The sequence below is a fragment of the Symphalangus syndactylus genome, chromosome 23, assembly GCF_028878055.3.
Source record: "Symphalangus syndactylus isolate Jambi chromosome 23, NHGRI_mSymSyn1-v2.1_pri, whole genome shotgun sequence".
Lineage (NCBI taxonomy): Eukaryota > Metazoa > Chordata > Mammalia > Primates > Hylobatidae > Symphalangus > Symphalangus syndactylus.
Genome location: NC_072445.2, coordinates 37898785 through 37922920, shown reverse-complemented (window position 1 = coordinate 37922920; position 24136 = coordinate 37898785). Strand labels below are relative to the sequence as shown.

The following is a 24136-nucleotide window of genomic DNA, read 5'->3' as shown; positions in this document are numbered from 1 at the left end:
TCAGAGGAGACAAAGAAGTCGGCCTCATGAAGGGACGCTACCAGCTGCTGGGAAGCCTCATCCAGCCTCACCCTGTTCTTTCTTCCTCCTCCTCCCGGGGCTGGTGCTGAGCACCCGAGGGGAACCTCTGGGTCTTGAGAGGAGGCAGAAATGGTGCCAAAGGAAAAAGGCACCACTAGCCCCCACTGGGACCAAGCAGGCACCCTGCATGTTGCAATCCTCATAGCCACTCTGTAAGACAGGGTCATCACACGTTACAAATGTGGAAACTGAGGCTGTGAGAGTTATGCAGCTTACTCGAGAACTGGTCACTGGGTGGCAGAGGCCAGAGGTCTGGAAGGAACTGCAGAGCTCGCGTCCTGCTGTCTCTCCCACCTTCCCTTCCAGCCACCTCCCAGAGCTAGTGCTTAAGAAGTCCACACATTGCCATTCCTTAGACATAGCTTTGGGGGGAAGGGAAAGAACCATGGGCAAGAAACATCCATTTTTAATAAATAGTTTATTCATCTAGCAGTTTCAGCCCTGATACTGAAGCCTGTTGTGGTGTTTCTTATTTTTCTGGCTGGAGCCTGATTATGAGAACATGGCCTCACCACGGGGCCAGCGCTCAGATTCCTGCCCTGCCAATCATCCAGACATCAGAGGAAATTAGAGTATTGCTCAAATGAGGGAGACTGGAGCTTTATTAAGGAAACAAAAAATACCAATAAGACCAGACAGGGGTGGTTGTTTCTGGAGGCAGCTGTGGAATTTCCTGTTTGCTCCCCCTCTCCTGCCTGCCGCAGATGAGGACACACGGGGAAGACTCGCTGGAGAGGCTTCTCGCACTTAATAAGGCCCCCTGTCGGGGTGTTTCTGGAGCCTGCCTCCCAGGGAGCGTGCTGAGGAGCTGGCTGGAGGGCCGGTGGGCGGCGGCGCGGACGCTGCTCCCTTGTGGCCGGCAGGGGGCAGCCTGCGGCCACTGCGCCTCTCCCGCCGCCAAGAGCCGCGGCCGGGGCAACAGAAACGCCGGCTGCGCTGAAGTTCTTGTTAAACAGCCCCGAGTCGGAGCTGTGGTCACAGTAAAGCAAGGCGATCTTCACACACAGCAAGTGCGAGGCTCTCGGCCCTGACGCAGGGCTCCCAAGCTCCCGGAATCGGCGTTCTGGCTGCAGGCCTGGTCTAGAGTCGCAGCTTCTGTGAGAAGCAACACTGAGGCGGGCCCACCCTGGGGCTGCCTGACCCTCCTCTCTGCTCTCAGCCCCTGTCCCTACTTCGGGATCCTCCCAGGAGGCTGTGCCGGCTGCTCACTCCTCCTGACCTGAGGGACCCTGTGTCAGAGCCTGGTGTTTCTAGACGGTCCCCACTACAGTCACTTGTTCTAATTTCTAGCACCTTCCCTCTTCAGGATAGAGGCCCAGCCAGCCAGAGCACAGGCTTTCTCCCTTCACCCTTGAGCTCCCAGGTAACACCCCCCTGAAGGCACATGGACCAAGCTGCTCCCCATCCCACCACCCAAAACGCCATCCCTGCCCCACCTCCCAGGTGACAGACTCCCTGGTGTGGCCATGCCCCAGCCCACCAGCCCCACGCTTGTCTGCTGGGCCTGACAGCTGTTGCTCTTGTTTTCTATTCATGAAAACTAAACCCTTCTCCCCGTTTCTGCCAGCGAAACAGGGCAGAGTCTGGGCTGTCACCCTGGCTTCTCCCCCTCCCTTTAAAGGAAGCCCACATTTTCCTGCGAGCCGAACTCCTCTGAAGAGTCTGGCAGACCTTTGGAATCGTGTCAGGACGAGGCTGAAAGTCAAGGCAAGTGTGAATTCAGCACCAGCAGGCCTGGTGACCCTCTCGTGCCTCTGGAGTGGGCTGTCCTGGGACAGGCTGACCGGGAACAAGTCCCTGCCCGGGGCTTATCGCTCTGAGTCGGAGAAGGAAGAGGGCTTAGTCCATCTCCACACCAGCATGTCCTCTCCTGCAACGCGGTGGGACTCTGTCTGGATCCGGGATTCATTGGAGGCCAGGAACTCCACAGCTCGGTCCCAGACGCGCTTCATGCGCCTCCTGCAATGAGAGGGACGGGGCTCTGCCTGGCACTGCTGAGGTGAGCCGGCCTGTGGATGCCCCTCCTACAAAGGGGACACATTTCCAAGCTCTGGCATGGAATTTATGTAAGGGAGAAAAAGCTGGCAGGTACTAACATGACAACTGCAGAGGAGAAAAACGTCTTGGGCCATGGAGAAATGATTCCTCAACCTTCACTGATCCAAACACATTCAATTAAAAGGAGCTAAAGGGCCGAGGTGTCTGGAGCACCCCCAGGTCTCCAGGTGTGCAGGGCTGTGCTAGGCTAGCTGACTCTTGCTGGGACCTGTTGCCTGCGGCAGCCCTTGCCAAGCCAGTTCCAGTACCCCCGCCAACTGCATCTTGATGCTGCTCTGGGTGGGCTCATTGAAGAGTGAGCACTGGGCTGTTTCATCTAAGCTCCACAGCACTCCAGGGGATGGGATGAGCTAAGCATCAGATGGGGGAGGCCAAGAAGTTGGAGCTGCTCTAGGGAACCAGAGCCACAAGGGAGGGCCTCTTCAGTGGCCAGAGTCCCTTCTCTGCTGGGTCTCTAGTGCCTTGCAACCCCTGGACAGCCTCCCCCTCATCTCTTCTTCTCCCCTTCCAGACTGGACAAGAAGGTTCTAAAGCCATGGGGGAGGGTCACTTTGATCTTTTCCCTTTGTGAAGCATGGTATTGCACAGCCCCCAGCCTTTTCTCATCACTGCAGACCTCCTCCCCATGACCCCACGTGTGGAGAGACAGTGACTGTGAGTGTGTACGCATGGGAGCAGAAGGGGAGGACAAATGGAAGTGGCCAGTGAGTCAGGAGGCAGGGAGGGGGCTAGGGCTTCCCCAGGGGTCAGGACCTGCCACCAACCAAACCCCATGGGCCTATTCAGCAGCCCCCACTTGGCTGGTCTGGCCGAGGCCACACATTCCCTGGGGACTGAGCTCCAAGGTGCTGGGTCCCTGAGCAGGAAGCGGCTAGTGTTGAGTGGGCAGTGCCTCACTCCAGCCCCTTCTTCCCAGGCCAGTTCTTCCCATCTCCCTCAGTCTTTCCCAAGCAGGCCCTCATCTACAGGGCAGACCTGACTGGCTAGCCAATGTCTCCTGACATGGGGAACTTGGCCTGGACTGACTGGGTGGCTTGGGAGGCAAGTCAAGAGAGCAAACAGGACATGGGCGTCTGGGGTTCACATGTCTCTGACCCTGAGGGCCGGCTACCTGAGTGGCAGCAGCTCTGGGTATCTATGCTAATGCACGAAGGCTTGGGTGGTAGCTTCGGCTGCAGGCAAGCTGTGATGCTGTCTCATGCTCTTATTTAAGCGAATATGTGTGTGGAATATCATTTACGTCTAAGGCATAATGGCTACCCTCAGATGATGCCCATGTGCTAGGCACTGACTTTTTTTTTTTTTTTTTTTTTTTTTTTTTTGAGAGAGTCTCACTGTGTCACCCAGGCTAGAGTGCAGTGGCGCGATCTCAGCTCACTGCAACTTCCGCCTCCTGGGTTCAAGTGATTGTCCTGACTCAGCCTCCCGAGTAGCTGGGACTACAGGTGACTGCCACCATGCCCGGCTAATTTTTGTATTTTTAGTAGAGAGGGGGTTTACCATGTTGGCCAGGCTGGTCTCAAACTCCTGACCTTGTGATCTGCCCACCTTGGTCTCCCATTTTTTTTTTTTTTTTGAGACAGGGTCTCGCTCTGTCACCTGGGCTGGTGTGCAATGGCGTGATCTCGGCTTACTGCAACCTCCACCTCTTGGGTTCAAGCGATTCTTGTGCCTCAGCCTCCCGAGTAGCTGGGATTACAGGCGCATGCCACCATGCCTAGCTAATTTTTGTATTTTTAGTAAAGATGGGGTTTCACTATGTTGCCCAGGCTGGTCTCGAACTCCTGACCTGAGGTGGCCCACCCAACTCGGCCTCCCAAAGTACTGGGATTACAGGCATGAGCCACCATGCCTGGCTACTAGGCAGTGACTTAATGAACTTTGAGGCCACCACCCTGATACCAACCCCCCTTCCCTTAGGGCTTGTCACTACCTAATATCACATCTTTTCCTTATGCATCCTGTCATCTGTCTCCTTCCTGAGAACAAATGCTACAGCTGGGCAGGGATTTTTGTTTCTTCCACTTCCTGCTGTCTCCCTGTGACCCAGTATAGTGTCTGGCATGTAGTAGGTGCTCAATAAACATTTGTGGAGGAACTGAATGAATGAATGAATGTCTCTTCATCACAGCCCTGTGCAAGGCAGCAGGATCACCTGCATTTTAGGATAAGGAAACTGTGCCACAGGTTGACTGAGATGCTCATGGTCACATGATACTCCTGCCAGGGCCAGGAATTGGGTGGGAGTTTAAGTACCCCAAGTCACCTTCCCTGGGAGGGAGAGGGCCTCACGCGGAAACCAACAGCAAGCGCTCCTCAGAGCAAGCACAGCCCATGCTGCTGTGAGTCTGCTCACCCTAAACTTCCTGCCTGCCACCTTTCCAGGGGTGAGGTGAGCATGACAGATACCAAGCACCTTCATGTTTAAGATGGACCCTTTTTTATTTTTTTAAGAGATAGGGTCTTGCTCTGTTGTCCAGGCTGATGTGCAGTGGCATAGTTATAGCTCACTGTCGCCTCGACCTCTTGGGCTCGAGTGATCCTCCTGCCTCAGCCTCCTGAGTAGCTGGGACTACAGGCATGTGTCACCATGCTCCACTAATATTTATTTTTTGTAGAGATGGGGTTTTGCTATGTTGTCCAGGCTGGTCTTGAACTCCTGGGCTCAAGCAATCCTCCCACTTTGGCCTCCCAAAATGCTGGGATTACAGGTGTGAGCCACTGTGCCTGACTTAAAGTGGGCTGCTAATGGCTCTATTTTTCTGATTCCTCTTGGGTTGCAGATAGGGATGATGTTGACAGTAGAGCCTGGTGGTGGGAGCACAGAAATGCCACTAGCCATGGGACTCTTGAGCACATTCCTCCACTTCCCTGTGCCTCAGTTTCCTTATATGTAAAATGGGGCCACTTCTGTTGTGTGCGTGAGCCACGGTGAGGACCAAGTGAGTGAGTTTGCATCTGTGGAGAGCTCCAAGTAGTGCCCGGCTCCCAGCGAGCACTCAGCAAGGGTGAGCTCTCAGCATCACCCAGCAGATGAGAGCATCTGGCCAGAAACCACAGCAAGTGTCTGCTGGGGAGGGAGCACAACACTGGGGGGGCCAATACTGGGGGGGCCCTGCTGGCTGTCTCCTGGGACTCTGCCCTCCCCCACCCTGGTTTTGTCAGGACCCCAGTGTAAAACTCCAGCAATCACAGCCCATGTGGAAGGTGCCCTGCAGCTGCACATGACAGTGGCCCTGCCACCCCTTCCCATGAAGCTATGTGCCCTGGAAGCTGACCCCATTCATGTTGTGAAACTTTGCTTTCAATTACATGTATATGCATGAGTGTGCACATGCGTGTGTGGGAACTGGACCATGATGTTGCAGGTAACAGGTGTTTCTGACTGCAGGTCATGGTTTAAAAAGTTTGAAAAACAATTTCCTCCTCCTTGCCAGTGCCTGATTCATAAACAGACATGTAACAGATTCTGGTCAATATAGCCTCAAGGAGTGTGTCACTGGAGGCTACTGGGAACATGTTCTCTTGCTTGTGAGACAACAATAGGAGGCCCACTTTTCCCCTGCTGGCTGTGACAGGGCAGACAGTGCCCCAGCTGCTGTTGGCCACCATCTGCAACCATGAGGGACCCCAGTCTGCTGATAACATCCATGGAGAAGTGTGGGACCACAAGAATCACAAGAGCAATGGAATTGGAGACCTGACTGTTCTGTGCCTGGAGCCCATGCAGCTCTGAACTTCCACTTACAGAGACTGAGGAGATCCTTCACTACTTGTGCCCTGGGGGAGGGAGCTGCTATTACTTGGAGCCCAAGGCCTCCTAACTGGTATCACCACTGCCAGCGTTCTCTCTACAGAGGTGTGGGATTGTGCTTTTGTATGTCTTCTCTAGCTCATCCTGCCATCAAGAGCCGAACATGCTGGGGAGCAGCAGGAGGGGGAGCAGAGCCACTCTTGGCCCTGGGGTCTGCACTGCCCTCAGCTGACATCTGATGCAAGGCTCCGGGCTTCCTTTTGGGGAGCTCAGTGGGGTCGGACCCCATCTTACCTCACACCCAGCGCCCCAGCCAGGGACTCACCGGCTCTGTGGAGGGATCAAGCTGTCGCGCACGTGCAGGATGCCTACATATGGATAGCGCTCCATGTCCTGCTCCCAGTCCACGTAATGGTCCTGGACCACGTCTGCAGGAGAGAGCACACCATTTAGGGCAAGGACCTTCTGGCTGGTGTCGACAACCCTTTTTTCACCAGGGGGCCACGCACCTATAATCTTCTTCACCATCTCATACATGGCCTGTTCCTCCTCTTCTAACTTTCGCCACCGATATTTTAGGAGAATTAGGAGCCCCCACAAAAAGGCCAAGCCTGTGAGGGAATAAAACACTGTTAATCCCTCACACCTCCTTTGGCAGTGGGTCTCACCATGGACAAGATGCTGTGATGGGGGCTGTGGGGGATCCGCCACATGGGTTTGGGTACCTACTATGTGGCAGGCTCAGGGCCAGCATGCGAGAAACAAAAGATACAGAAATGCAGAGAGACGACAGATTATTAAGTGATCATCTTCCTCCCACTGGCTGTCACCACAGTGGCATCCCCAGCCATCCAGATCTCGGCTCCTCCCAACCTCATTCTGGGGCTTTCATCTCCTCCCTTGTGAACCAGAACATGGTGTTTCATACATATATACACGCCGGGGCCCTTTGTATTCCGAGATGCTGCTTCCGATAATGATTTCTGTGCCTGATGGCACGGGGGAGGGAGCTGTGTGCACACCAAGGCGGTCTGTGATTTGTAGCTCCAACTATCTCTGGAGAGCCGTGGTTTCTGTGACTTGGCCTTTCGCCTTCAGAGACGCCCTGAGGTCTCTGCTCAAAGGCGGCCCCCGATGTCAGGGGATAAGACTGGTGCCCTCCTTTCAGTGCAGCACCCTGAGTCCTTCTTGCTTTCATCAGGTATCTGTAGCTCTCCAGGAGAAGTTTACATTTTTCAGGGAGTAAAATTAGGCCAAGCCCCTACTGTGCCTCCTGCTCGAAGCTGGTCCACACTGGGATCCCTGCAGAGCCCAGAAGGGGTGGGGCCCAGCTCCTGCTCAGGCCAGGCTCCTGCTCAGGAAATCTGTCAGTCCCCTGCCCTGAATCAAGGACATTTTCTAGTTATCCTCACGGATTCCTGCCACCAATCTCCAAAGGTAAAGACAACCCAGGGCAGAGGCTGACTTGTTCATCTCCTCTGTTTTATGAGACAGACCTCAGGTTCACTAGACAGAAATGAACCCTCCGGGCCTGGAATTTCTATAGCTCATCATTCATGCCTAGGAGTGCGCTTGACTGCACAAAAGGGGAGGGAAGGCGGCCGAGGACTTACACCAGAAGAAGATGAGCACGTTGGTGACAGCAGTGAGCAGGGCCCGGCTCAGGCGGCAGCCAACACCCATGCGGGGGCGGGCAGATTCCAGGCAGACCACCTTGTCCACGGTCGTCACCAATTCAGACTGGTCTTCTCCTTTCAACCTGAAACAGGACACAGAGCTCTAAACATGTTGGAAAGCTCCAGAGAGGCAGTGCAAGCCCCACTTCAAACAGGAGGAAGCGAAGGAAAGTGGGGACGCAAGGCCTCTACTTGCTTATAGAATAGGCTTGGTATCCTGGCTGCACTCTTTCCAGAAATTTCCCACATTGGCTACTTAGAATGAATAAAGCTTTAAAGACGGCAGCAGGCTTGAACCCCTACCGCTAAAGCGACGTCCCCCTCTGTCACGTCTTTGACAGCCTCTCTCAGCGTGCAGGAGATTAAACTGTAAATTGGATTCCCACCTCCCAGCATAGAGAAATGGAAATGTTTACTGAATCACTAGCTTTGCAATTGCATGGCAAGAACTGAAAGACAGAATCTGGGAGGTTGCGCTTTTCCTCCGTGATGAGGAGGCACATAAGCTGTTTAAGCGTAAAGATCATGAGGCATCCGTGAGGCTCATGGGGAATGAAAACCACCAGGCTCTCCGAGGCCAGACCCCAGCCACGGCGCCTCCACCATGGTCTCTGGCCAGGAGGTCAGGACCTCCAGAGGTGGGGACACCAGAGCCTTCTTCCAGCTAGGTGACCCAGGGCGAGAATATCACGCTCTTGAGGCTGCATGCTGGAATGGCTGGCATCCCAAGTGTCCTGATTTCTCAGGACCCACTTTCAACATGGTCATCCTGAGCGGTTCTGCCACTCTCCAGGCTGCCTTCCCCAACATGAAAAGGTGAGTGTCATCATTCTTCTGTGTTAGCAGCTTCATGAGCGCTGCTGCTGAAGATAAAATCCGTATTCTCCTCCACCTTTTCTAACACAGGAAAATTGCTCAGCTACTCAGGGCAGCTTTTTTTTTTTTTTTTTTTTAAGCCAGCGAATTTTAATCGTGCCATGCATCCAGTTATCCAGCTTGAGGTTGAGCTGCCCGAGGGGCTTCTGCTGGATGCAGTGCTGATGGAATTAGTAATTTGGGTGGATTAGAGAGAAAAAGAACAAAACTCTAGAGGACGTTTTAATATCAAGAGCTATAACCTGAACAGAGACCCCCACAAACACCAAGAGTGGGAAGGGGGGAGGTGATGTTGCTCTTCCAGCAGGGGACAGGTCTCTGGAGGCTGCCTGGCTATTGGCTGACACGCCCCTCCCCCTGGGCTGAGCCGCCAGATACAGCCTTTCAGCCTCATGAAAGGGTTTGCTACCTTTTCTAACAGTGCTCACCAGTGATAAAAATGAGGCAGAAACTGCCTGGTCAGAATAAAATCCAGTATTTCCTTATGCGATTTCCATAGTAAGAATAATTTCATCTACAAATAAAAACTAGCTCCCGAGGAGAAGTGCAGAAAAATGCCTTCCCCAACCATGTGGTGTTGATGAATGAGAAAGGCACAGACTGAGTTACCTGAGACAGGATTTAGCTGGAACACCAGGCTAACATCCTAACACTTGGATTTTGTGTCTCACCTTGAAGCTGCTCCTTATACTGCATTCCAAATGCTTCTTGCTTTTGTTGCCCCACTTCCATCCTAACCCACATGACTCAGGTGGGAGACCCAGCCTCCAGCTTCAGACCTGGGACAGCTCTGTTGGAGCACGGGTGTTAGCTGACGAGCGAGGACAGTGGCTGCAGGCACCCATGCTGCGTTGCCACCCTGCCCACACTCACCAGATGCCCACGTCCTTGTTACTGCTCAGTATCCAGGTCAGTGCGGCTTCAAACTTGGCGGAGGAGCTGCTGGTCACATTCTGTGGGAGTGCGCAGGAGAAGATTAGTTCTGCGTCTGGGCCGAGCAGCTGGAACGTTATTCTGCTGCTGGATTATGGAAGCCCTCTCCCGTGTCCTCCACAGCCCCAAAACCCCGTTCTGCTAAAAGCACAGCAAACTGGCAGGAAGGAAATTTGGGGTTGATGAAAGCCAAGGAAGAGGCTATAACCAGAGGAGGTGATGCGGAAGCACAAGCAGGAAAACAGTGTGGGTCTGAGGCGGCCAAAAGAATATGATTCTCTCGAGGATGGAAGCATCAGGCCAGAGAGCTGGCAGCTGGCAGCTCATCTTGGGGTAAAGCGAATAACAGCGTTGGGGCTGGGGGTGGGTGAGCCCAGTGGCCGGTGCAAGTGGTCTGGCCTCAGGCAAGTCCCTGACCCTTTCCAGGCCTCAGTTTCTTCATCTGTGAAATGCAAATGGAACCGGATGACCCCTAAGTTCCTGGACAGGCAGGCGACCTGGAATGCCAGCTCCACAGTTCTATAATCTACCATCCTGAGGCCACACAGGAAATCAGAAGGCCCCTGGGCAGTCTGAATGGTAATCATAAGGGGGAGAAGGGACAGCATGTTTCTCCTGAAAGCCTAAGGCAAGAGGAGCAAAGTGAACCAAGGGAGAAGCAGATAACAGGTACACCTACAGTGCAGCAGGTCAGGAGTGAGCCACCCCACTGCACATGGCGGCCTGGCTCTGGGGCAGTCACTACCATGGCTGCCTTAACTTAAGGTAGTCTAGCACAAAAAGCCATAAACCAAACCTTAACTTAAGGTAGCCTAGTACAAAAGCCACAAAGCAAACAAAAAACAAAAACCCCAACAGGGCTTGAAAGACCAATAGGAAAGCACTAGGCCCTCCCAGGAATGGATAAGCACTGAAGCCTACTTACGGCTATATATTCTTGGGCTTCCATAACAGGAATGCATTTGCTTTTTAGATTCTCTGGATTTCCACACTCAAAATTACCTAGGAGAAAAAAAACCACACACTCAAACACAAAGGAAAAATCACTCTGAAACAGACTAAAAAATGCAGCAAGAATCAAGCCATCAGCTCTAATAAGGAGCATGTGGCCCAGCGGCTCCTGGCTTCTGTGGGGCATCTTCACTCTGCAGAAAGATCAAAAGCCACTTAGCTTGGATCGATTCCAGATCATTAAAACCTGACCTGCAAAGCAGTGTGGCGATTTGCATTAAATGACTAAAAAGCTGCCTGATACCAAGGTCTCTTTGCAATTGATCCCTAAAAGGATCAGACAGATAGCTTCGGAAGGTACCGGAATGGCACTATAAATAAACACAGCCTGGGAAAAAAGGAAGGCAGGGAGGCCATGGGCACCACGGGGATTCTGACTCATGACACTGGTAGGCAACCTGGAATGCCAGGTCTATTGTCTTGAGGGGTCCCTTGGAGGAAGAGGATGTCTGTGTGCTGGGCAGTGGAGCCTCAGCAAGGCCGCCAAGGGGCAGCTCCCCCAAGTGGCTTTGGAGGCCTGCTCCCATAGGATGGAGCTGGCAGCCTCCCGCTTAGTCCTGCCCAACCTCCCTGGTCCAGCCCAGGGGCCATCTCCTCTGGGAAGCCCTCAGCCCCTGGGGGCCTTTCGTTTGATGAAATGGCCCCAGATTTGGTGACCTGCCACAGCCCTTGATCCTCACTCCTGTGCTGTGGTTTGCCTGACTCCCTGAGAGCAGGGAGGGTACAGGGCCAGGCACGCACACGCTATTTAACACGTGTGCGTGGCCTGACTACCCTGACCCAGCACAGCCTGGGGGACTTCGGGTGGCCAGTGAGTGTGTTTCTGCATGCTGGGGAAGGGAGCAGCTGAAGGTCATTATTTTAAAATTTTGAAACTGAACTGAAGCCTGTCCCCCTCCACCAACACAACCAGATCCTCCTACTTCAAACTTGATCTCGACCCCAGGGGTCCCCTGAGACACAGGTGGCTTCTAGCATCCTCCTTTTCCCACTAGGACTCTTCCTGCCCTTGCCAGGCCTGCGTGGACCACGTAGATGGCCTCCCGATTCGGTTCCTCCTCTCCCTTTCCCAATCCAGTTGTTTTGTCAATAATGCTTGAAAATGATTCTGCTTAAATGCGCTACTCAAGCTGCTGCTGCATTCGCCTTCCTGGCACCTGGCTCTCAGCACGATACTCCCTTGCTCAAAGCCTCTCTGGCCCTCACTGCCTGCCAGATCAAGCTCTGGTGGCCTGGCATCCAAGGCCATCTATGCTGGGGCCCAACCAACACTTCCAAACTTCATTCCCTCATCTTCCCCTTTCTCCATGAAGGTGCTGCTTCCCACCCGAGATGTAATTTCCTGCCACTTTGCCTTGTCCTTCCCCACATACACATAACCGGTCTTACCTGGGCTTCAGGGCCTGGCACAGATGCTACCTTCCCTGTGACGCTCTCCTGACTGCTCCAGCTAAAAGGCATTGTGCCTCCCAAAACTTCTGGCTTCTTGGTTCTTGTCTAATCACACTTTATATCACCCAGTGGTCAGGGAGGTAGGTGGCCTGTCTCTTCTAGTAGACCCCAAGCAGGGGTTAGGCCCTGCAGGCAGGACCTGGAGCTGAGTCATCTCACTGCAAGGGCCTGCACAGTGCCCAGCCCACAGTGGATCCCTAACAGGAGAGGCGGGGAGGGGTTGGGGACTACTAGGGAGCCTCTGTGAGGCACACTCCTGTCTCAATGAGATATGTACCTTCAAGGCAGCCCCCCAGGCTTGTCGGAGGGCAACAGGTGCCAGGGCCCTTGAGGGCATAAGGCAGGACCACATATGGAGGGTAGGATGGAGGAGAAATAACTACCAGGATCCAATTTCGAGCAGTGCTTCTCAACTTTAGGGCGCACTCAAATCCCCTGGGGATTTTAAGATACAGACTCTGATTCACTGGGTTTGGCATGAGACCTGAGATTCTGAATTTCTAGTGAGCTCCCACGTGATGCAGATGCTATGGGTCCTTGGACCACAATTGAGACACAAAGGTTTGGAACACCCTCTTAGGTCAGAATTGACATCCCAAGCACCTGGGCCGTACAGAGGAATTCCTATGATGCTGTGAGCAGGAGCCCCCCCCTACCTGTTTCTCCTCCAAGTGCTCATGGATGCCTCCCTTACCATCTCAATCTCTCACTTTCAAGAGGGAGGAGGCAGAAGAGCTGATGCTCATGAGATTGACCCTGAGGACTGAGGGCTCAGGAGAAGTCCACCCGATCCTAATTTCCCAGTGAAACCTTAGACAAGGGTTGACCTCACAATCCTAAGACCTGTCCTCTGACCCCACAGGTAAGAGGTGTCTCTTGAATATCCCTTAAGATAGAACTGCTCTGTCTGGTTCTTGTGTCCAGCACATTCAACACAAGGCGCACACGCTGATATTCACTCATGTCAATTGCAAGTGATTTTGAAAGCCTCCTGGATGCCAGGCATCGGGGAGGACATAATAATGCAGGTCATATCTCTGGCCTCAAGGAATAACTTCACCAAATAAAACAGTAGGGGATGCATCTTCTGGATGCATTTTCAGGGGCATTTCACAGAAGTGCTGAGAATGCCCTCCTTTAGAGGACAGCACTTAACTCTCATTTGTAGAAAACAGATAGACCCAAGAGCCCTTGGTCAGACAGGGAGATGAAGACCCTGAGAGGATCAGGGACTTTGTCCGAGGTCCCACAGCCACATGGTGATCAAGACCAGATATAACACCAGGGCCCACTACACAGACTGCTACTTGCACAGGCAAGAGGCCTCTCCCAGGCCTAGCCAACCACCTGGTTCAGAGGGTCCCTCTAGGGTGGAGTACACAGATTCTGACAACACCTGGGACTTGGCCCCTTCCCATGCCAACAGAGACCCCCAAAGCATTAGGTAGTGAGCATCCCCAAGAAGGGAGAACAGCTGCAGGATGGCCTATTCACATGCCAGGACCTCCCTTAAAGAGGAGCAAGAATCAAATATGTTTTGTTCAAACACAAGGCTTATAAAAGATGTGCCTGAGTGAGGAGGCAAGAAGGTGAGACTCGGCTTCTGAATATGCCTTCTGGGAGACAACCAGGGAGTGTCTCGCCGGCCAGCCGCAGTGTAACTGATCAGCCTGATGAACCAGGTCAGCTGCCCATAGCTCTCACAAGAGGAATCTCAGGACTTACGTGACTTACTCACCAGCTTGGATGGCCAGGAAGTTGTAGAGTTCATGCAGCAGCTCCAGCAAGGCTGCCTTCTGCTTGGCCTGACAGAACTGGAAAGGCACGGGAGAAGTAGTCAGCAAGGGGGGTGGGTGGGAGGGGTCCGTCTGTCCATCTTTACTTCTCCAGCCACACTGTCAAATACTAAACAGCAAGGAATATCTCACACTTTTACAAAATAGAAAAAAATTCTGCCAAGTGCTGGGCCTAGGGAGAGAGTTGATAAATATTGGGTTAACTGCCTGAGAAAGACCCTGGAGAAGCAGAGGCAAAGCTGAAAGCAGACACTGTAACCAAGGGGCTGCATCCCAGAGGCTCCTGGCTCCTGCCTTTCCCTTGGAATGACAGCCAGTAAGAGGGCTGAGCAGAGGCGACGTGGTCGGGGGATGATGCAGTCGCTCAGCTTCCTCAGACGGAAGAGCAACTGCTGTCGGAGTTTGCAGAGCTGAGAGAGCTGGAAGAGCTGGGAGAGCTTGCAGACAGGGCAGAATGTCAGCAGCTGCCATCTCATCTCCCATTAGGTGGAATCTCAGGGCCCTCATCTGAGTAAGGATTGTGGTAGGATTCAGTGCGAACTCACACAAACCACTCAGCAGAGGCTGCTACCACCTAAAGGAAACAAGAGGACAGACGGTACCAGACAACGAGACGGCCTGATTAAGACAACACACCCACTCCCAGCCTGTCCCGTTTCCAGCAGCACAAAGGCAGAAAGAAAAACACAAAAGTGTCACCGTCTTCAACGGCCGAAAAGGGAAAGAACATGAATCTGAAATTCAAATGCCCGTCTGTGATCTCGGTAAGCCTGGAGCCATGCAAAGAATAAGACTTTCAGCAAGAGCCTCACCAAAGCCAAGAAACACGTCCCCACCTGCTTGTTCCTGTGTCCACCCTCCAGAAAGGCCAAGGGTGCCCCATGAAATCTCAGCTCCACAAAGCCTGCATTGAGATGGCCCAGCCCCTGCTTTCTGATGCTCTGATGAAGATCTGAATGGTTACAAATAGGAATATCTGCATCTGAAGCCCTCACTGGCAGGTGCTGAATGCCGTCTGCCCACGGAGCACATCTGTAGTGAGGACCTGGAGGGTACCCATCTGGGCTCACTCAAGTGGGGCCTGAGTGTGTCCAGATCAGAGAAGGCCAGGGAACAAATGTGCCATTCACTTGTGGGTCTGATTCATTTAGAGATGTGAAGGACCAAGAAATAGAAACCATGGAACCTTTTTCTAATTAAAAGACAAACAAAACTAACAGCACTGAGAAGTCTTACAGAAAGTTATTTTTTCCTGTTTTTGTTTTAAGTCTTCAAATTCCACTTTCCCCTCTGGCTGCCTGTGTTTCTGGGCCACTTCCTCTCATCATCAACTACAGTTTTTATGATAGAAGGCAGATTAAACTTACTATGAATCTGTTTTTACAAAACAATTGGGAAGCAAAGATATTTGGTGGATGAATACAATAAATGGATGTAATAAAACACCCCCAACTATGACACACCCGAAGCCAAAGAGAAATAAAAGCCGTTATCTGCACCAGGATGCCCCCTCATTTACATGGGTAAGGCAGTCAATGCAGGGGCGGCCAGAGGACTATGTGTCATTTTCTTTCCCAGCCCCTGGGCTACCAGAGATGTTAACTAAGGACTCGGGAGGCCAGGCATTGCAGACTTAATAATCAGACTACTAAGTCATGCCCTCTGGCAGCACAAGACTCCTCCTGGTACAATTTATGACCTGAAAATTTACTGCCCCATATCTTCTCCAGACTGTCACCAGAACCAGCATCCCAGCTCCTTGATAATGCTGCTTTCACGATTCATAAATGGATGGGGCTGCTCGCCTTCCCCAAATATTATTTGTAGGGATTATTAGAGCTTCATAAGACAAATCTAAATGTAGACTAATAAGAGGGCTAATTCCACTCAAGATGTATTCCAAACAAACTCCCTATGTTTCAAATCAGAACAGCATTTTCAGAGCCACAGCTGCACCACTGGAGAGAGAGAATGTGGAATTGAGAACTTGGCCTCCTGATGCTTAGAAACGCCAGCCCTTCCTCCCAGTGCCAGGGAGCTTGAGGGTCCTTCAACAACAACCTACTGCATCCCCCTAGATTGACTCAGGCAGAAGATCAAAGTCCCCGATGCTACATTTGATGGGAAAGTGTCCATAACAAGCCCAGGGTTGGATTTTGGGAGGTCAGTTCTATTTCAAGTATTCCTTCACTGCCACAATTGAGCCTGACACGAACATCACAGAACACAATGTGACTCTGGTACATTACAGGAAGCACTCCCTGAAAATGATCCTATTCTTTTTCTGGGGAAGTTTACCTCCTGATGGAGGCTAATATCCTCAGGAAGAATAATAAAAACCAGAGAAACTCAAACTCACCTCATCTGTTTTTCTCTCACAGTCCACTGGCAATAACTTCACTGAGACCAAGAAAAGAAACACAGAGGAAATTAAGTGTGGGTTGAGAAAGGAATACAAAAAGAGACTACTCACAACATTCGGAGGGAGCAAAGCATTCCCAAGCCAAGGGTGGGGATTAGAAAGATGTCATCTAAGGAAGGCACTTTTAAAATGCAGACAGCAAAATGTAAGGGTATCCAAATCCTGGATTAGGAATTAAGATAGCTGGGTCCTTGTCCCAGCTGAAAATGATTAGCTCAAGTTTCTTGGGCAACTCAACCACTCTGAACCTCTGTTTCCTCGCTGTAAAATGGGATCAAATGGGCCTTCCCTGCTTAACTCAGGGAGTTAGGCCCAAACGAAACAAAATACAGGAGTTTTGTAAACAATGATATGTTAAACAGAGATTAACACCATAATGAGAGGGGAAGTCCAGGTAAATACCAGCATACATTCTAGCGCTGTTGTCTTGAAGCATCTCAGCAGTGAGTACCAGTGTGATACTGTTTGACATCACCAGTGTAGTTATAGTACCATGACACTCCCAGGTCTGCTTAATTTCTCTAGCACGTCGACAAACTATTCACATAGTTGATAAATGCTCTCATAGTGGGGAAATCATGTGGGTGTTTGCACACGGGTCTGTTGATACCCTTGCCCACAGACTTGTACACTCCCAAACATCCATCTGCCACACCAGCTAAGACATACTTTAGCTTTTTCCTGTATTTTGGCAGTTCCTGCTAGGCATGGAAGGATGTGGCCTTGGCTGGAAGCTGGGAACAGTATTAGTCACATTCGTGCTTTGTAAAGAGTATTAAAAGTTGGTGAACTACAGTGGCCCTTTATACCTAAATGTATAATGAAATGATCTCTGTTTCCTTTCAGAAAACACACAATCCTCAGCTATTCCAGATACATACTGTATTCTGCAGACCTCTCATTGACATATCTAACCATGTAACCTAAACGTGGCCAGAAGGATGGCTGTGAGGATCCTTGAGTCATAGTCTCTCTCTTAACACACTCCATGAGGGTGCTACAAGCAATGATAAGCGCCTCCAGTTGCTATCAGTTTAACCTGTCTGGCAAGCAAGGCTGGTAGAGTCTCCTGTTGACAAAGCGGCGGCCCTGGATTCAAAGAGGTGGGGAGTGGACTTTTTGGTGCTACAAAGCTGGGACCCCCAACCAGATCCTATCTGTGGGACAGTGAAATCTGGAGTGCCTTCAAATAGGCACTAAATGTGTGAGTAAGCCAGAGGTCAAAAGGGAAGAACCCAAACGGATGGGGTGAATCTGTTAGAGGGGGGTGTGGCTTCCTCTCCAGGGAGAAAACCAGAGGCTGGGGGAGTAGTGACTACAGCTTGTGATTGAAAGGGAGACGTTAGAAGGGAGGGCTGGGGCAGAAAAGGAGAACAGGAGAAAGTGAAGGCAGAAATTATTGCAGATGCAGGAGCCTTGGCCCTCTCTTCCCACAGCTGGAAGAAGGCAGGCCTGGAAATGAGAAGACAGTCAGAGGCAGCTGACAAGGCGGGAAGTGCGCGGCCTGGCGCCGACAGGAACCGGGGGTCCTTCGGCGGACACACGCGCGCCCAGGGCCCTCCCCTGCGCCGGCCCAGGACGTACTGTTGTCCTCCGCCTCCTGCGGCGCTGAGGGCTTGCCCATCTTCACCCAAAGGATGCCCAGGAAGACGAGCAGTAGCCCCAGGCTGGCCCAGAGCAGGAGCCGAGACAGCCAGCGCTCCAGCCGGCGCCCCACCTCAGGCCGGGCCCGCGCCGCGCCAGCAGGGCCCGCTCGAGTCGCCCGCAGGCCCGGGCGCGGGTCGGGGCCGAGGAGGGAGGAAGGCAGCCGCGCCGGGGCGGGAGACGCTGCCCACCAGCGGCGAGCCGCGAGACCCGGGCCCTGCGTGGCCCTGTCGGGCGTCCGGGCGTCCTCGTCCTCCTCGGAGCTGCCCCGGACCGAGGCGCGGCGCCTGAGTTGCGCCGGGCGGGCAGGATAGGCGAGGCCGCGGCTCCCTACCCAGGAAGCCGCGGAGGGCCGGATATCACCGTAGGCCCCAGGGGTCGCGTAGGCCGAGCCCGAGGCCGGCTGGGAGAGCCAGGGCTCCGCCCGCGGAGAGGCCGCGGCGGGCCGGGCGCGCAGCGGCGCATCCTCGCGTAGCCGGGCCTCTTCCCGTAACCGCTCCTCGCCCCGCGGTCGGGTCTCCTCCCGCAGCCGCTCCTCGTCGCGCAGCCGGGCCTCGCCCCGCAGGCGGCGCAGCTTGTTGCGGTAGACATCCCGAGTGGTGTCGGTGATGGGTCCTGGCTGGAAGCCCAGGGCCTGCAGCTCCCGCCGCAGTTCCAGGTCCGACAGGCCGGCCATGGCCAGGACGCCGCCCCCCGCCCGCCCCTGGCGCGCACCGCACCCGGAACTGCACCCTCCCGCAGGCGCGGCGGAGCGGGCGGGGCCACGCGCCATGATGGGAAGGTCGGTCGCCATGTTGGGAAGGTCTGCACTTGGTGTGGGTTGGCCATGATGAGGAGGTCTGACGTGGCTCTTTGAGCCGCCATGGTGGGAAGGTCCAAGGGGGATTAAATTTTTTGTTTTGTTTTGTTTCTCCCTCTCTCTCCGCTCTCCCACTTCCCTTTGTTTGTTAGATCAAGCAGTATTAATCTCTGAGTCCTCCAACCCTAGCTCTGCCTCTGACACGTGGTAAGCGTTCAGTAAAGTCAGTGTTGATTTAATAGATGAATTGGTTAATGGTGAACGAAGACACTGCCACGAATGGAGAGACAGGATCATTTGCCTCTCTGGGCTTGGGGACTGATGTGTGATCCGGTTTTATTTGCGCCGTAGAGTACACTCCAGGCATGCTCCAAGACCCTGTCCCGACTTCGGGCTTGCTAACTGGGCGACACTGAGCACCAAGTAGGTGCGATCCCTGCCTTAGGACAGACACTGGCTCCCAAGGAGCTCCAGCCTGGAGGAGACGCAGCTTCCATGGTGGAGGCAGAGGAGCAAAATGCCCTTGGGCTCGAGTGGGCAGTTGAGGCTTCTCTGCGGAGGGCCTTTGTCTGCGTAATGGAATTTTTACAAGGAGACACGGGAGAGAGAAGACTCTAGAGATACACGGTCTTGCAGCCTCACTGGTGGTTTAGGATGTGGGCTTTGGAGCCAGACAGTTCGATTTCAAATCCCTACTCACAACTATTAGATGTGTGATCATATTCAATTAACATTGTTAGCCTATTTGCCAGTAAACCTCAATAGAGTTGCTGTGAGGATTAGAAGAGGTAGTTTGGCCAAGGTGCTTGGGACAGTGCCTGGCATACGTTCATGCGTGTTTATACTTAACCTACATCTTTGCAGTGTCAGTGCTGTGTAGAGCCTCCCACAGGGCAGGTGATTCGGTTACATGAAGGCTCTTAGCAGGAAACCCCTAACGGAAGCAAGGGAATGTGGCAACTGGAAATAGAGCCAGTTTATAATCTTCCTTCCACATCCCTCAACTCCCATTCCCAAACATTTATTGCCGGCCCAGTAGGTTCCATCCATTTCTACCCCTGCCATTCCATTCTCCCCTTCCCCCAGGCCCCTCCTCCCTGGAATTGCCTTGTATCTGTCCCAACAGCCCCCTTGCCCATTCCCCACTTTATTCCCTCCCCTCCCTGACACCCTGGGCAATGCTATGCTCCTCTGTCTGGGTTTTGCATTCCTGCCACTTGCTCCACCTCAGGGGTATTCAACACTGGCCACAATTGCTGGGAAAATGACAGCCTGGGCTTGGTCACCTTCCACTGTTAGCCTCCCCATCTCCCCCGATTTAGCTGCTGCCATGTGGTGTGATTTCTCTCACCAATGTTGTTTTCCTTTTCCCTGCCTGTGTTTGCATGGAATGCCATGAATTTGATATAGTGATTGCCTAACACATATACCACATAATAGTATTTTATTTCTTTCTGAAGCACTGTTTGCATGACAAATGAGTTGGTAACATTTGTGCAACTCCTTGCAGCTGTGCGGTTCAATATATAAAGAATGAGCCTTTCGGCATCAGTACTGGCCCCATGTATTCTAAGAGGGCTTGAAACTAATGCTTAAACAAAGTTATTGTTAGAGCATTTCACAGAGTTACGGTCTGTTTTATCGCAATGGATCTCAGGGCGATTTAAAAATATGGACTGAACTGGAGCCACCCCCAGTGGTGGCACGCAATGTGGGCTTTGTCAGCTTCCTTGTGTTTGGGGACACTGCTGCCACTCCACACACCTAGGGTCAAGTGGCCCACAGCCCCTCCCCCAGAACCCTGTTGTCTTCCCTGTGGTGTAGAACCCACTGTGCTTGGAGTTGTGGCCTTTGGCCACCCATGGCCAGCCCTTCTACCTCCATGGTGGCTTCTGGCTGTCGATGGCCTTGTCTTGCAGGATCTTACAGGCAGGCCTTTGGGTGTGCACCAAGGGGCACCCAGTGACCACTTAACTGCGAATTTGCTGATCAATGCTCCCCTTCCCCACTCCGAGAAGGAACCTCACAAGTTAGTCAGGCGTTCCTCCCAGTTTTTGGGCCTTTCCATTTCATCCTGAACTCCCAGCTCCAGTCACGTTCCTGCCCAGATTTATAGCCCCTCTTTAGTTTAGTGAAGTTGGCGTGTTGCTTTTTGCTTTCCTCCACACAACCATCCACATGCTCCCCTCCGCTCGGAAGGGCTCGACCTCAGCTCTTCTTTGCCACTGCTGCCCCTTCGGGAGCTACCCACAAAACCCGCCAGGGCCTCTGGGAGCCAGCCTTTCTGTGCCTTCAGCCTGGCTCTCCTGCTGGGCCTGTCCATGGCAGGAAGGCATATTGTAAAGAAAAGGGCAATATTGCAAAGTCAGAGGCTGCTCTGCATGCCCTCCTTTCTCATCACTTTGCTGTGGGTTTTTTTTTTTAAGGTGAGCAGCAGCTCAGGCTGTGGTCGGTCTTCCTGATGTATTAAAGGCAGAAGAGGAAAAACAAGCTCCAATGTCTAAATCTACTTAGTAACCACATCCACACATTTAGCAGAGGTGAAGGGCTGCTCGGAGCACGCTCTGGATTCCTGGGGGGCTGCCATACTCCCTTCCGTCCTGCTGACCTCTGTCTGTCTTGGCAGAGCCTTATAATAATCACAGCCATAAATCTTTTAGTGGGTTCCATTCTCCTCCTCGTCCTGCAAAAAGCCCTGCATACATTTATCAGGTCCTCAAAGATACTCAGGGACCACGGACTCGTCCTTGATCCACCTCATGGAGGGCCTCACGTATTGCCTCAGCTATTCAGGGCTTCCTTCAAACTACATCATAGGTGGCATTACAGTGGGGGCAGGGCACCGGGAGATTGTGGTTGAAAAGTGGGGGCCATTTGGGGCTCAGATTTTGACTGGAATGACCCAGGAACACCCAGCTTCTCACTGCTCCATCTCAGTGCCTTATGGAAGAGGAGGGCACTCTTTTCCTCTCTCTAGGTCTGAGGGTGCCTCAGCTAAGGGGGAAAATGGAGTCACAGAGAAATGCCAAGATGGCATTTCATAATCTGTTGAAAATTACACAACTCTCTCACTCTTTTGACTGCTCTCACACTTTGATATCCATGAGTAAGAGTTCCTTCAAAGGCATGGAATATATTACCCAATGTCAATAACAAATTGTGTATCAAGAAAAATGTAATGCTTTAAGAATATTCTCTTTTGGGCTTTGTCCATGATTAGATTACACTGAATTACAAAATACAGATATCAGGCAATTACTCTTTGCTTTTAACTATTCAATTTCATGGCAAATCCACATAGCTCAGTAATGCTAAAATCACACCGATGTGGTTACCAAGAAAATACCTCATCATCTCCATTTTGTGAAGCTAGGTTCAAGTTGCACTGTAATGACCTATAGTCCTGTTAAGTGTAAAGTACATTCCAGATGAACACGGGGTAATCCGTACCTCTCTGTAATTGCCAGATATCTGGAGAGATTCTTGCAGATGTTGCTGGATAAGCCTGGGTGAGGTGTGAAGAGGAATGGCATCTTCGCTCTCCTGGTTACTCTGGCTACCCTCCTTGTCTCTGATCCTGGTTGGTCTCTGGTCCTACTCATTCTGTTGCTTTAACCAGGAGCATGTCTCCTTTTCTTCTGTTTTGTGAAAACATGGTCATTTTCTCTTCACTCAGCTCACAGAATCCTTCCCAACCTCCTCCCAATTTTAATTTCTTCCAAAGCTCTGGATATCCCATAAGCAATCAAGTCGGCTGTCCTGGAAACTGGAGGAGCTTGTTGGTGAAAAAAGAATTATTTGAGCCGATTGTGAGAAATCGAACAGTGGCGGGAGAAGGAAAATGAGAGAAGAAAGGAGCCGACACATCTAAACAAGCAGGCAGGGCGCTGTGCATACGGATGTAGGTGGTAGCTGGGTCCCTGTTGCGGCTTATTACCGAGAAGCACATCAGAGGCCGCGGGGTGAGGGTTGGGGCTGCCGGGCAGCAGCGCTGAGCTTTGAACAGGGCTTTTCTGCAGAATGGACAGCACCCTCTCCCTTCCCCAGTGCTGTAGTTGCTGAACCAGTTCCCACCTAAACAGTGCAGACCTCCTGGGCAGAGTCTCCTGGGGGCCCCATGTCCCGCCATGGTGGGTGTCTATTTTAGCAAGAGGCTCTTCAACACCCAGAATCTCAGGGAAAATTCCCCAGCCAGTGCTGGGGCCCCGCCCCAGAAATGGGCACCCCCTCTGGTGATAGGGGAAAGTGGTCTCGCTACAGGGGCAGATTCCAGCAGAGGGTGAGGGAAGGACACAAAATGCGTTTTCCATGGGGAAAGGGACCACCGTGAGCATCTCGTTTCTCTGCTTCTTGGAGTGTGTTACAGAAAATGGGGTGAACTGGCGTGGTGGAGCTCGGAAGGGCAAGGAGGAGCCTTGGATCCAGATCTTCCCAGCAGCAGGCTTTATAGATTTGTGTGTCTCCCCCACTGCCCCCCGCATGCCCTTCTACTGCAGCCCTCTCTCTCTATTACCGGGCATCTTGGCAGCATTTCCCGGCAACCTGCAGCTGCTCCGGGGCCGATCAGTGTATGTGCTGGAAATGCGTGTGAATGTTCAGCGTGGCAGGGTTGGGAGCCCATGGAAGGTTTGAGTGTTTCTCAGGAGAATTCAGAGTACCTCAAATGAGGGTGCCTTGTTCAGCGTTGGAGTTCTTGTTCTGTTAACTACTTTCTGTGGCTAAACCTGGGTGGAAATGCAGAATGGACAGTGTATCTAATTGCTGGTAACCTATGGATGGCGGGAGCTGCAGTTCCAGTGTGGCCCCAGTTTATAAATAAATGAACATTCATTAATGTAAAATTAAATTAGAATGAAATTTCCCATCCAGTTTTGTTTAGAAGGCAGAAATAAGTGGGTTTGCTGTGTAATTTTGCTGCGGATGCGGGAGCTGGTAGTCACAAGGTGCTAATAGTAATTTGCTCTTTGCTTGTGCCTCCATCCCAGACCTCAAGGCAGATATTACCACCTTGGTTTTGCACAGGCTCATTGAGGTTAAAGGGCTGGTTGGAAGTTACTTGGCAAGGGGTTGAGTGCAGAGGCCCTAAAATTCTCTGGCCCGTTAGACCTTGACCGAGTCGGTAAACTAGAAATGGACCGAGACCCGGGAGACCTGAATTCCAGTCCTCACTCTGTCACTGACTCAGTGTGTGGGCAATGATCAGTTTCCTCACCTATAATGGAAGGGCCAGTGGTGCTCTTCCACTTGTTTGGATCTGAGTTAATATTTGAACTTAGAACTCACAAAAGGCACACAATGCTAATGTAAGCATCATTTATGGCCAACTTTCTCTGAGCTTTACTTTCCTCCCCTTTTTCTTGCGACCTGAGTTTGCCTTTTGGGAATTAAAATATTAAATAAGAGTCATTTCTGTATATTTCATGCTTTATTTGCTGGAGGGGGATTTGCTTTGGAAAGGGTGTTTTTCTTCCAAGCCCAGCTGGCAGGCTGTGTAAATTCCCAGGGCCTCACTTGGGCGGGAGGGGCCTCCCAAATCTGTCCACCTTCTCCCCAGCGTGGCCATCACTTGGCTGCTGGAGAAAAGCAGAGGTTTGTGCTCAGTACTATCATCAGGTCTGCTTATGAAACTGCCCT

At 52.2% G+C, this 24136-nt stretch overlaps 1 protein-coding gene across 3 annotated transcripts; it reads right to left on the bottom strand.

Moving 5' to 3' along the window:
• Positions 1-480: 480 nt before the first annotated feature.
• Positions 481-18418, bottom strand: LEMD2 (LEM domain nuclear envelope protein 2). Of its 3 annotated transcripts, none has more exons than XM_055264703.2 (9): positions 17644-18418; positions 15997-16037; positions 13580-13655; positions 10304-10380; positions 9319-9398; positions 7507-7652; positions 6403-6504; positions 6219-6321; positions 481-2040 (listed from the first exon to the last, which is right to left on the bottom strand). In XM_055264703.2, exons 1-9 carry the CDS (start codon positions 18377-18379, stop codon positions 1890-1892), a joined length of 1512 nt encoding a protein of 503 aa, XP_055120678.1. In that variant the 5' UTR covers positions 18380-18418; the 3' UTR covers positions 481-1889. The 3 variants fall into 3 exon arrangements, with proteins under 3 accessions (XP_055120678.1, XP_055120679.1, XP_055120680.1); XM_055264704.2 differs by having other exon boundaries at positions 15997-16032; positions 18038-18416; XM_055264705.2 differs by lacking the exon at positions 15997-16037 and having other exon boundaries at positions 18038-18416.
• Between the last annotated feature and the right edge of the window lie 5718 nt (positions 18419-24136).